Raw genomic sequence first — 14,193 nt, 5'->3', positions numbered from 1 at the left:
TTTCATTATATGAGGAATATGGAGTTTTTAATGTGTAGGTGTGTTAAAATTACACTTGAACCATTAATTTCATAATTACACTGTGATTTTCAGGAAAAATCTGCCTTTAAATCACGCAAAACTTCGGAAATCGAAGTTCAGTGTGGTCAGTGAGCATCAAACTATTAAATCTGAGGGTTTAGCTTTTTTAATGCAATGCTTTTTTTCCAAAAGCATGAATGGCCTCAACAAGAGCTTCTGAAAGAAAAGTACACTCAGGAAGTGACATCACATTCAATGCAGCATGACTCCCATACGCTCCATACATTACTTGATTTTTATAATTTAAAAGTTCACTTTAAAATTCCCTGTTAAGTTCATAGAGGTTTTATGACCACCACAGTTTGTGACCCTGAACATATTATTTCATTGCTTTCAATATAATTCGGAAGTCGACCACCGTTCCGACATGGACTGTGTTCAACTTTCAACGTGTGATGTTTTGTCAGATATTTGGCACAAGGTGTTTTTTGACGCTCCACATTGTGCTTCATGAGTGTGCTTTTGGGTCGCCATGGCAATGAGGAGGCTGCGTGAAGTCATCGCTACAACCTGAGGATGTCTCCAAGCTTGTGCACGTGCAGCCTGATGCTGCCCAACAACTGCAGACGCCCCTTGAGGAAGAGTCCCACCTGCTCAGAGTACGCCACGTCGCAGAACACCCAGATCTCAGCCCGCTCACGCTGGATGTTGGCGTTGCAAGTGGGCAAGCCGCCTCGCCGGGTGGCCCTGCTCAGAGCTTGCCACACCTGCACCAGACAGCAAGATGTAGGTAGGATTAGTGAAAATCAACATGACATCATTCCAGGAATATTCCAAAAACAGTGAACCCTAGCAACATCATCGTGGTTTATGGTTTGCGCCACTGCTATATCGCACGTTTTGAAGCCATAATTTTTTTGTAGGGTTTTAGAGTATACCGTACAGGCAAATCCAAATTTAGACTTGTGCCTTTGCTGTAGTACCATGTGGAGCAACATGAGGGACAACATTGAGGTCTACTGAAGAGATGCAGCATCATTAAGAGCAAGAAGAGGTACTCAGTCACTAACTAATCTCGAGTAGATGTTCCCACAAAGGAGAGAATATATGCTATTGCTCTATGCGGTATCAGTATGTGTTTCTGCTCCATGTGTGTAGCAACTGTTTAAAGGCTAATTTTCACTAGCCTGTCTATGGGGTTTTGCATTGTTCTCATTCACTTCCATTGACGGCTGTTGAATTCAAATACCCATCCGAACATGGAGGCTTCACAGTGAATGAGGTAGCTAGTGGAATTTCACTAATTTATATGGTTTGGTTGAACATTTTGGTCCTTAATTTATATATCCATCCATCCATTTTTTGAGCCGCTTCTCCTCACTAGGGTCGCGGGCGTGCTGGAGCCTATCCCAGCTATCATCGGGCAGGAGGCGGTGTACACCCTGAACTGGTTGCCAGCCAATCGCAGGGCACATACAAACAAACAACCAGTCGCACTCACATTCACACCTACGGGCAATTTAGAGTTTCCAATTAACCTACCATGCATGTTTTTGGCATGTGGGAGGAAACCGGAGTGCCCGGAGAAAACCCACGCAGGCACGGGAAGAACATGCAAACTCCACACAGGCGGGGCCGGGGATTGAACCCCGGTCCTCAGAACTGTGAGGCAGACGCTCTAACCAGTCCTCCGCTGTGCCGCATTTCATTTATATATACAATTTTAATTCTCTTTTGTTTTATGCATCAGTTTTACAGTAAATCTCACAGCTTGAAGCAAGCACTGTTTGCCTCTCAAGGAAAATTTGTGCGAGCAAAAGAGAATAGGTGCTCGGGAACACTTTAAAAAGTGTGTTCGAATAAGTTTAAATGTGTTTAAAATAGGGAGGCACAATATCATATTTTTCAGTCCTAGTACGAGCACAAGGACTTACGTTTGAGTACTCGCTGATAATGCCATTACGTCTTGCAATTGTGATGACAATGTCTTTCATTTGAATCAAATATTATTAAAAAACACAAAACACGAACTTTTCCTAAACATGGCATAAGTTTCCCTCAAATAACGTATTAGAATAACAAATTATCATTATTGACATTCTAGCATCTAACTGCATGTTTTTCTTAGTCTTGCCACACATTTCACTTGAATGTAGCCTTTCAGTTCAAAAATTGTGGCAGGACAACTAACTAAAGTGATAAATTATCACACCTTTGCTTACGTCTCTTTACTCTGGACAATGTTTTAAAAAGAAGGAGGTTATTTTTTCATAAAAAGTGTTACATAATGAATTAGCTCAAGAATTGCCACAGTTATCCAAATAATGGCGCTGCAATGAAAGGAACCACTGATTTAATGAGCCATTCAGAGCTCCAATTTACAGGTACGTATACTAAAATCTGCATGGCTCAATATTTAAAATTATACAGACGCACTACTGGCTGGATCAACCAAGCAACTGATGAACCGGAGCAAGCGATGGGGCTGGATAAACTCTGCTTGCCAGATGGCCTGACACTGCAACTCATGGGGCGGCTGCCTCCGTCGCCATAACTCGCGGAGATCACATCATCCATTTTGCAAAGCATCATTTGCAGTCGGCTAAAAATGCTGTGATCTGTGTTTTCTGTGAAAAGAATCTCCACACGGATGACATGGCTCCTACCCGGAAGATATACTGTATATAAAGTGGTATCTGTGTCGTAGCATCGGAGCATTTTAACTAATACTGGTATCGGTCCATCCCTAGTTTAAACGTGTAAAAAAAATTTGGTTTTTTTTATATGGTGTCTCTATACCATGGATTTTCACCCATTGCTGGTGGGTCTGGAAATTAACCCCTGTGATAAACAGAGGTTCACAGTACACACAAAAATTAAGTGAGAGTAAATATTTATTTCTCCCATTTCTGATGAGGTTGATTCAAGTTAATGTTGAGAAAAAAAATTGCTCGTAAAATCTTGTTTGACATCAGGAGAAATAAAGTAAATTCCAGGGGGGGGGTTGAAATTTTTTGGAATGTCTTTTTAAAAAATAAAAAATAAATAAGCCAAGGGGACCAAAGTCAAGTCAATTTTTTAAAAAATTAGATTTTGTGGGGGAAAAAAAAAAATCAGATTTTATTTTAAGGTCATATTGCCCAGCCTTATGAGACACTGGCATCAAATGTGACTGCCATGTTTGTACCTTTTCGATGTCTCGTGCAGCTCCACAGTTATGCTGACTGATGACCCACTTGGACCTCTGGTGCGGGTGCAGCGCATGCACGGACAGGGTGTGATGGAAGCGTTTAGAGAGCGATGGCGAGGGTTGATGCACACCTTTGGAAGCCAGCACGTTCCAGGACCGCTTGACCGCCACCGCGGTGACAGCGATGCGCTTCTTGTCAGAAGACAGCGAGTTTGAGGTTCCAGAGATGCATACACCATCTTTTGAAGCCTCATGGAGACCCTTTAAATCAGCCGCCTTGATGACGGGAGCACATTTTGCCGGTCTGATGGGCGGGGGGCGTTCTGATGATGAATAAGAGAACCACGGCGTGAAGACGGGAGGAGGCCGGCAGACAAAAGGCTCAAGGAGCTTCTCTGTGGTTGCGATTAAATCACTCAGTCCATCAGAGTCTTCAAGATGATGATGAACAACAACATCCTCCATCATCACACCTCATCCTCATCATGTAATCGCTGTAACAACAAAATGTTTAGACAATGTGAAGCTCGCAGTGGCATGCTTTGCATGTACCTGGGCCTTTAGTGAGGAATTACCCGAATTAATCCACCTCTTACTATCACCACTATCACATAGCAATATACTATAGAAATATGCACTATAACAGCACGTAACTGTACAACATACATTATATGGAGAAGTTCAGAATCCATATTTATCTGACTAAAAAGAAAAACATAAAACCAAAGACATCATACTCACCAGAGATGCTGATTATAGGGCTGGCCGATTTGGCCTAAAAGTAAAATCTCAGATTTCTTTACCCAAAAAATTCGATTTACATTTTTTTTTTCCGACTCCCCCCTACTTTTGAAAGAAAATAAGTACAAATGACAGAGATCTCTAAAGTTTTTCTTTTATTTCATCAAAAACTTAAAAGCAACCCCCATTTCCTTCCTGAAATTAAAAGTGCAAAACGTCGGTCTTGAATAAAATGAGGTGTTGTCTCTTTGTCCACCTGCACAACTGGACCAGGCTGTGATGAGCTTTTGTTAGTGGGGAAAGACAGTAGTGGATAGACAGCTCTTCTTTTGACCTGCTCCACCTTTTCTGGGTCAAAGTAGGTTGTCCAGAAGCTTGGGTCCATCAGAGAAGCCATGTCCTTTACAGCACAGGTGTCAAACTGGTGGCCCGGGGGCGAGATCCGTCCCGCCACATCATTTTCTGTGGTCCGCGAAAGCAAATCAAAATTGCTCATTGTGTTCTGGTGTAATACCATTGAGATATTTGCAAGCATTTTTTTTGTTACCAATCCCACTTTGAAAAGAAATGTAATAGTCAAAAAACATGTTTTTATAGGCTTCTGATTTCAAAAATGGTTATTCATCAATGTGTTGTGTATACTGTATGTAATTACAGTATATGAGGTAATCTTTCATTTATATGGGTTCACAGTTGTATCGGCCCTCCGAGGGAAGTCATAACTACGATGTGGCCCGTGACAAAAATGAGTTTGACACCCCTGCTTTACAGCATCACTATTTTTCCTCAAGGTATCCCAGAATGTACCCTTTTATTGTTGAGGTAAGGTCAGTGTTGTGTTCCTTAGGCAGCAGAAGACTGGTTTCAGAAGACTGGTTTTCAACTAATTGATAACGGTGTAACGCAGGAGACGCTGACATACCTTTCTGCTGACAGGGCATCAGTAAAGTCTTGGATTGGTTTGACTGCCTTTACTGACTCCAAAACCTCAATGTATTGCCAAGAAGGCACAAGATGGCGGCTTTTCCTATCAGACCCCAGGACACTTGTTAACAGCCTTCTCTTGTTCCAGGAATCGCTCAATCATTTTGTGATGAGAGCCCCACCTGGTTGGGGACTCTGCTGTTAGCTGGTGAGGGGTAGGCCCTGATCTGACTGTGATTCACCCAAATCTCTCTTTTTTTTCCACCTATAAGAAAAAGCAGCGACAACCTTCTTACAGGTTCCGATGGCACGCTCTATGCTTGGATCCTTTACACCATTCTCTGTATGACAGGAATAAAAGACAGACATTCCTATTGGGAAAGCAATAACTATACACACACACACACACACACAAGCATACATACATAAACCGGATATATTTGTGTTTATGAAATGCATGTATGGAATTTGTAGAGAAATATGAAAGCATTTAATAAAATATCCCATTATTAACAACGATGGTTTAATGGATCAAAAACAGATCAAAAGGCGATGCTCTCTGCCTTGTCATTATACTTTCCAGTAGCGCTGTGCAGTTTGTGTCCAAAGCACTGGAGGTTGGGCCACCCGTTCACACTGAGAACTTTGATCATATCGGTGTCACTGTCAGTTGTCATGCAGATTAGACAATTGTTGGACCGGTTCCAGGAACCCAGGGCGTCCTTCAGTCCCTGTGCATTAAGCTTGCCTTTGTGATTCTCTGGAAAGTACGCTCTTTGGAGGCAAATACAACCCCAATTCCAATGAAGTTGGGACCTTGTGTTAAACATAAATAAAAACAAAATACAATGATTTACAAATCATGTTCAATCTTTATTTAATTGAATACACTACAAAGACAAGATATTTAATGTTCAAACTGATAAACTTTATTGTTTTTAGAAAATAATAATTAACTTAGAATTTTATGGCTGCAACACGTTCCAAAAAAGCTGGGACAGGGTCATGTTTACCACTGTGTTACATCACCTTTTCTTTTAACAACATTCAATAAACGTTTGGGAACTGAGGACACTAATTGTTTAAGCTTTGTAGGTGGAATTCTTTCCCATTCTTGCTTGATGTACAGCTTCAGCTGTTCAACAGTCCGGGGTCTCCGTTGTCGTATTTTACGCTTCATAATGCGCCACACATTTTCAATGGAAGACAGGTCTGGACTGCAGGCAGGCCAGTCTAGTACCCGCACTCTTTCACTACGAAGCCACGCTGTTGTAACACGTGCAGAACGTGGTTTGGCATTGTCTTACTGAAATAAGCAGGGGTGTCCATGAAAAAGACGTTGCTTGGATGGCAGCACATGTTTCTCCAAAACCTGTATGTACCTTTCAGCATTAATGGTGCCTTGACAGATGTTTAAGTTACCCATGCCATTGGCACTAACACAGCTCCATACCATCACAGACTTGTGGCTGGCTTTTGAACTTTGCGTCCATAACAGTCCAGATGGTTCTTTTCCTCTTCCATCTTAGATGAGCTCGGGCCCAGAGAAGCCGGCGGCGTTTCTGGGTGTTGTTGATAAATGGCTTTTGCTTTGCATAGTAGTTTCAAGTTGCACTTACGGATGTATCTCCGAACTGTATTTACTGACATTGGTTTTCTGAAGTGTTCCTGAGCCCATGTGGTGATATCCTTTACACATTGATGTCGGTTTTTGATGCAGTGCCGCCTGAGGAATCAAAAGGTCACGGGCATTCAATGTTGGTTTTCGGCCTTGCGCCTTACATCCAGTGATTTCTCCAGATTCTCTGAACCTTTTGATGATATTATGGACCGTAGATGATGAAATCCCTAAATTCCTTGCAATTGTACGTTGAGGAACATTGTCCTTAAACTGTTCGACTATTTTCTCACGCACTTGTTCACAAAGAGGTGACTCTCGCCCCATCTTTGCTTCTGAATGACTGAGCAATTCAGAGAAGCTCCTTTTATACCCAATCATGGCACCCACCTGTTCCCAATTAGCCTGTTCACCTGTGGGATGTTCCAAACAAGTGTTTGATGAGCATTCCTGAACTTTCTCAGTCTTTTTTGCCACCTGTCCCAGCTTTTTTGGAACCTGTTGCAGCCAAAATTCTAAGTAAATTATTATTTTCTAAAAACAATCAAGTTTACTAGTTTGACCATTACATATCTTGTCTTTGTAGTGTATTCAATCAAATATAGGTTGAACATGATTTGCAAATCATTGTATTCTGTTTTTATTTATGTTTAACACAACATCTCAACTTCATTGAAATTGGGGTTGTACTTCGTAGAGCCCAGTCCTTGTTGATAAAATGCACCATCAAAACTCATGTATGGTTGCATGGTTCGACTGGACCACAGGTCCGTCCCTGCAGAGTAAAATGTCACTCCCCGACCTCGCTACTGTTTTTTCACGAGTACTGTTGTACAATTGGGGTAAGGCAACTTCAGCAAAATATTTGCGGCTGGGTAGCACATACTTTCTCCCAGTGCACCTGGCAGCACCATGCATGGCAACAGTCGCCCATTGGTGTGTGAATGTGAGGCTTTGTAAACCGCTTTGGGCACTGTGATAGTGTAGATAAAGCGCTATATACAGTGGGTACGGAAAGTATTCAGACGCCCTTCAATTGTTCACTCTTTCTTATATTGCAACCATTTGCTAAAATCATTGAAGTACATTTTTTTTCTCATTAATGTACACACAGCACCCCATATTGACAGAAAAAAACAGAATTTTTGCAGATTTATTAAAAAAGAAAAACTGAAATATCGCACAGCCGTAAGTATTCAGACCCTTTGCTCAGTATTTAGTAGAAGCACCCTTTTGAGCTAATACAGACATGAGTCTTTTTGGGAATGATGCAACAAGTTTTTCACACCTGGATTTGGGGATCCTCTGCCATTCCTCCTTGCAGATCCTCTCCAGTTCTGTCAGGTTGGATGGTGAACGTTGGTGGGCAGCCATTTTCAGGTCTTTCCAGAGATGCTCAATTGGGTTTTAATCAGGGCCCTGGCTGCGTCATTCAAAAACAGTCACAGAGTTGTTCTGAAGCCACTCCTTCGGTATTTTAGCTGTGTGCTTAGGGTCATTGTCTTTTTTGAAGGTGACCCTTCGGCCCAATCTGAGGTTCTGAGCACTCTGGATAAGGTTTTCGTCCGGGATATCCCTGTAATTGGCCGCATTCATCTTTTCTTTGATCGCAGTCTCCCTGACCCTGCAGCTGAAAAACAAACCCACAGCATGATGCTGCCACCACCTTGCTTCACTGTTGGGACTGTATTGGACAGGTGATGAGCAGTGCCTGGTTTTCTCCACGCATGCCACTTAGAATTAAGGCCAACAATTTCTATCTTGGTCTCATCAGACCAGAGAATCTTATTTCTCACCATCTTGGAATCCTTCAGGTGTTTTTTAGCAAACTCCATGCAGGCTTTCATGTGTCTTGCACTGAGGAGAGGGTTCCGTCGGGCCACTCTGCCATAAAGCCCCGACTAGTGGAGGGCTGCAGTGATGGTTGACTTTCTAGAACTTTCTCCGATCTCCCGACTGCATCTCTGGAGCTCAGCCAAAGTGGTCTTTGGGTTCTTCTTTACCTCTCTCACCAAGGCTCTTTTCCCCCAGTTGCTCAGTTTGGCCGGACGCTCAGCTCTACAAAGGGTTCTGATCGTCCCAAACGGCTTCCATTTAAGGATTATGGAGGCCACTGTGCTCTTAGGAACCTTAAGTGCAGCAGAAATTTTTTTGTAACCATGGCCAGATCTGTGCCTTACCACAATTCTGTCTCTGAGCTCTTCAGGCAGTTCCTTTGACCTCATGATTCTCATTTGCTCTGACATGCACTGTGAGCTGTAAGGTCTTATATAGACAGGTGTGTGACTTTCCTACTCAAGTCCAATCAGTATAATCAAACACAGCTGGACTCCAATGAAGGTGTAGAACCATCTCAAGGATGATCAGAAGAAATGGACAGCACACGAGTTAAATATATGAGTGTCACAGCAAAGGGTCTGAATACGTATGGCTGTGTGATCTTTAAGTTTTTCTTTTTTAATAAATCAGCAAAAATTTCAACAATTACATTTTTTTTCCTGTTAATATAGGGTGCTATGTGTACATTAATGAGGAAAAAAATTGACTTAAATGATTTTAACAAATGGCTGCACTATAGCAAAGAGTGAAAAAATATATATCCCACTGTATATCTTTAGCAATGTGCAAAGTGACCACTTCAGTCATAGCGCTCCATCATGGCCCTTTCTTATCATATATAGTCTTCTTCTTCTTGTCCTTCCGGCTTGTCTCGTTAGGGGTCGCCACAGCGTGTCATCCTTTTCCATGGACTTTAGATGAACGCACATATTTGTTTGGCAAAGTTTTAAGCCGATGCCCTTCCTGACGCAGCCCTCTACATTTATCCGTGCTTGGGACCAGCCTACAGTTTGCACTGGCTTGTGCCCCCCATAGGGCTGCATTGTCCAATGAATTCATATATAGAGGCTTTTTATTTTGAAGTTGGCCCTCGAAGCACGTTGTACCTTGGGAAAAGGACTCCACCACAGTGAGGTGGTTTTTGGAGGGAGTTTGTCGATTGTTGCGGCCTTGAGACTGGCATTTCTCCCACTCAGCTGGATGCCTCTGTTTTAGATCTTGGAACCAGTTTGTTGTGCTGCTGCCTTTTGTTGCAACAGATTTAAGAAAAAACTTTGCAGCGTGCAGTCACTTGTTCCATATCTGTCCCTGCAAACCCAAACCAGTTCCAAAACACTGACGATACTATTCCTTTCTAAAGAACAAATGTTTCACTCTCTTTAGAAGTAGCCATGTTGTTGTGCTAATTTATGGCGCGTGTATCTCTGTGACGCGATGACGGAAACAAGTGGGAGGGCGGCAGAAACGGGGGAGGGCGGAAGCTACAGAAGCGAAAATGAGCCGCAGCGCGAGGGGGGGGGGGGGGGGGTAAACGAGATTGTTATTTTTTAAATCATTCACAATATAAACCTTGAATTAATTGAGAAAAACGATATATCGCCCAGGCCTGGCTGATTATTAAATGTAGTCATGTGTGCAGATTACTAGTGTTTTGCTCGTCGAACTTGACTGTAACAGTTTTGCTCTGACCGACCAATCAGACAACAGAAAAATGCTGTGGTGATTGTTGGCCCTGTGAGGAAAATTTGAATTCTGATTGGATGAAGTAACAGTCCCATTGCTAATGTAGTTGAAGTTAAATAGGCCAGCACTACTGATTCTGAAGGTCCTGGTCAAATTAGAGTGACATGGCAACACATTGAGGCTAAAATCTGATTGGACTAAAAAAATAATAATAAATAAATAATTTAAAAATCTAACATACACGTACTGGAAGCAGTGCAGCCTAGAGAAACGCTACAAAATTAAGAGAATAGACTGTTGGGAATAATTGAAACCAATTTAAAGGAACAAATATTAGAATTAACTAAATGTAGGTCAGCCAGCAGACAAGGCCTTACTGGCCTTGACTTCCCACCACTGAAAGCTCACATAGTAGGTATGTGTGTATCCGCCGCTGTGTGGATGTTGGAAGTAGTCACACAACGAGCTACACTCATGATTTCGCAATTTGAGTAACGATGGACCTGCTGTTTTCAGTGTTTCGCTGCATTTGTGTTATTGACCTTACCACTGCTATACACCACTAATGAAAGGCGTATAACACGTGTCCTTGTTTTAATCACGAGTTCGAAATTTCTGCAAAGAGCAAATACACCTGTTATAATACTCGGACAAAATTTCCTGTACAAAAACCCTTCAAAAAACATCAAGGTGAGCAAGGCCATTTTTCAAATCCATAAGTGTTACCTTTAAAATATTATTTTCTATGCTTCTGCCAAATGTGATGTAACTTGGTTGATATGCACACATATTTTTCGGACTCACCACTGACCATGTTACTCGGACCCACCATTACGACTCATGTTTTCTGTTGCTTCCAATGCTAATTTCATGAATTTTATCAACTACAAAACGGTTTCAACTGTGTAATATTTATTACCGCCTATGTATTACCGCCATAACCTGCATTCTCTATTTGGCCCTTGACCACTTTTTTGTAAACTATTTTTCTATAATTATTTTATGTTCATCATTATTATATGTTGTCCGTTTGTGTTTAAAAATCTTTCCAATGATACCAGCCTTTTGAAAATAGGATAAAGACCACCATATTGCCATAAAAAGAACAATCAAAAGCATATCGAAACAGATAAATATGAATAGCATTAATCTAAACAGCCACACTAGTTAAAAGTTATAGTCTCTTTGAAATAGTAACTGCTGTGTACTGTATTGTTGTTAGCTTTAGCTACTTCTCGGTAGGCAGCTGAGCAAAGCTCGCACATAAACGTCAAATTGGGATTGTCAGTACTTACATGGCAGAAGCAAACAGTTAAACATGTTTATACATTTAACTTAACTTAAAAATGAACTAGTAACACACTAAAGTACTGTACATACCTTCACGTTGGCCATCGTGAACCTGGCAGTTGGCTAGCCGGCGCGGACATCGCGGAGTCTCTCGTCTCGCGATACTTGAGTCAATGTAGAGACGAGCTCATCTAAGCTTGCTGAGCAAAGCTTGTAAAAAACGTGAAACAGTTGTTACTTGAACTTATCAATTAGAAGCCCGACGCTGGACGTGGTTATACACTAAAATTGATTAAATGTGGTTGTCGGCTGTTGGACTCATCCCAGACAAGCCGTGCGGACGCATCGCCCCCCTAAAAAAGAAAAACACAACACCCGTGGGCGGTAAACCCCTATGTTAATTAGTAATCAAACTAAATATAGCATCATTACTTTAGAGAGACGAATAATGAATTTATTTATTGGGAAAAATAAAATTTTTGGAAAACAGAGTGCTCACCAATGCACAACCCGTCCCTTTCTGACAGTCTTGGTTAAAAAAAAATAAAAAAAAATAAATAAATAAATAAAATTGAAATCCCGTATTGACTTAACTGTCGTTCAATTTTGTAGTGCCATGATGATAATCTTAGATGAACATTTTATATATATCTATATATATATATATATATATGTGTGCGTGTGGATGTGTGTGTATACACTCACACATGCACACGGATTCAAATCCGGCCTCGCCTGTGTGGAGTTCGCATGTTCTCCCCTTGCTTGGATGGGGTTTCTTTGGTTTACTCCCAGATCCCCTCCTCCAAAAAAAAAAAACATGCTTGGTAGGTTAATTGAAGACTTTAAATTTCCCGTAAGTGTGAATGTGTGTGCGAATGGTTGATCCTTATCCAATTTCTTTTAACGTGTAAATTAACTTGCTACTGACCCAGCAATGTGGTTTGAACTTTTATCCACTTGATTAGAAATGAGCGTCGTAATGCTGCACATACATTATTGTACTTGATCACATTTTTAAACCATTCAAAACATTAATAGTTAAGGAAGAAGTGGGAACAGGAGGTGAGTTTCTTTGTCTTTATTTATTTGAACGGCTGCTCACACGTATATTTTGGCCACAAGCTTCGCTTTTTTTAACCCACAGGTACATTATAAATGTAGTTAAGTATTGTTGTAAAACAATAAGATGTATACTTCATAATGTGCATTATTTGAATGGTTCGGGGTAAAACCAGCGGCACGGTGGCCGACTGCCTCACAGTTCTGAGGACCGGGGTTCATTCAGTTTGCATGTTCTCCCCGTGCCTGCGTGGGTTTTCCCCGTGCACTCCGGTTTGCTCCCACGCGAGTAGAATTCCAACGATAGGGGGCGCCAGAAATCACGGATTATAGTTTTACATTGCTAACTGTTGCTTGCCAGCACGGACATCTGGACTCTCTCGCGATACTTGAGTCAACCACGCAGCAACACCTTTCATATTGGCATGAACAGTAGTGATGGGATGTTGATACCTCAAGGAGTGTATTGACACACTACACAAACTGTGTCGGCACTATACTGACACATTGTTGGTCACTCAATAGTGACCCATGCAGTAGTTCTAAAATAATTGCAGGCAAACAAAATGAAAATAAGATGGAAAATCTTACATGCTACAAACCCAACATCAGCCTGTGAAATAATATTTCATCGCTAGTCCTTTACTTAAAATATGATCTCATCATTGTATAATTTCATTTCCTCAATTTGTTTGCTGAGTTGTTTATGAGAAGAGTTCAAGAGTTTACATGAGTTAGTATGTAAAATCTAGGAAATTTGTAATAAAATTCAGTTAAAATGTTTAACTTATGTATGGAATTTGTTAACTTTAAGTGTTCAATCATATGAAATAAGAGACTAAAAATTCATTAATTTATGCATTTTTTTTTTGAGGAACAAACGTTTTTGAAGTGTCTTTGCTCCAAGGCGATTTCTCCTCTTAGACAAGTTCCCCTGCCGTAGAAAAAAAAACTCTTTCACAGGGTACAGATGAAGATGGTGAGCATAAAAATGTAAATTCGAGTTGGTACGCTTCAGGAGCTCCCTGAATCCCTCATTTTCAACAATGGTGAGTGGCTGACAGGCCTTGATGATCATGTTGACCACAGCCTCATCCACTGGTTGCTTGTTAGGAACTGCAAGCCAAAAGGAAATATTGTGTAAAAAGCTTATTAAAGGACTGTAAATTTTATAAACAATATTACAGTCACACAAAGCCTTTTGTGTGTAACAGCAAAACTGCATCCAACAAATACGCAACATGTCGACAGTTTGTTTCCTTAGAAACACAATTTGGCACCCACTTCCAAACGACACACTTCCTGTATCGGTCACATGATTTTTTTTTTCTTAAAGCGATACAAGCACCAATACGGGGTTTTACTCGTGTGCTCAGCACAGTGCTGATGCACCAGTTTTGTTTGTCCCTTCACTAATGATAATCCCTCGTTTATCACGGGGGTCCTAGGTAGTACAATAGTAGTACTGTACATTTGATTTATTTTGTTTTTAGTTTTTTTTTTAGTGTTGTTTTAGGATAGGAAGCATTTAAACTACCATGAAAAATTACAGCATACACTCAAAATCCCACGATATGGCAAATTATGTGCAATGAATATGAAAACACATCCACAATGCACTGAATCCACAATAGGTGAACTGTGACACAGTGAGGGAACACTACAGTACCTTAATGACTGAATTTGTCATCTAATTGACTTGTGCTGATCTATAATTGTATATCAAATTTAACATTTAAGATGTAGATTAGTGAATTTATATATTCTATGTAATTTTTGACTGATTGTTGTCTTTTTTGAAGGTGAACCTTCGGCCCAATCTGAG

At 41.0% G+C, this 14,193-nt stretch overlaps 2 protein-coding genes and 1 long non-coding RNA gene across 3 annotated transcripts in view; 2 read left to right on the top strand and 1 right to left on the bottom strand.

The window, feature by feature from the left end:
* The window catches only part of LOC133475836 (uncharacterized), a 3,984-nt gene extending 613 nt beyond the window's left edge, over positions 1-3,371 (top strand). The window contains exons 2-3 of the long non-coding RNA XR_009787934.1: positions 537-807; positions 3,229-3,371. This is a non-coding gene — a long non-coding RNA (uncharacterized LOC133475836). The remainder of the gene's footprint in view (positions 1-536; positions 808-3,228) is intronic.
* LOC133475771 (dematin-like) overlaps positions 1-14,193 on the top strand; it is a 111,604-nt gene that overhangs the window by 58,720 nt on the left and 38,691 nt on the right. The window lies entirely within an intron of this gene.
* On the bottom strand, positions 170-11,599 carry zgc:101664 (uncharacterized protein LOC450064 homolog). The gene is made up of 3 exons (XM_061769268.1): positions 11,397-11,599; positions 3,209-3,705; positions 170-788 (listed from the first exon to the last, which is right to left on the bottom strand). The coding sequence occupies exons 2-3, from the start codon at positions 3,677-3,679 to the stop codon at positions 585-587; spliced, it is 675 nt and encodes a 224-aa protein (XP_061625252.1). The 5' UTR covers positions 3,680-3,705; positions 11,397-11,599; the 3' UTR covers positions 170-584.

Source organism: Phyllopteryx taeniolatus, chromosome 3 (assembly GCF_024500385.1).
Source record: "Phyllopteryx taeniolatus isolate TA_2022b chromosome 3, UOR_Ptae_1.2, whole genome shotgun sequence".
Taxonomy (NCBI): Eukaryota; Metazoa; Chordata; class Actinopteri; order Syngnathiformes; family Syngnathidae; genus Phyllopteryx; species Phyllopteryx taeniolatus.
Note: the sequence above shows the minus strand (reverse complement) of the source record. Positions and strands in the feature narration are given on the sequence as shown.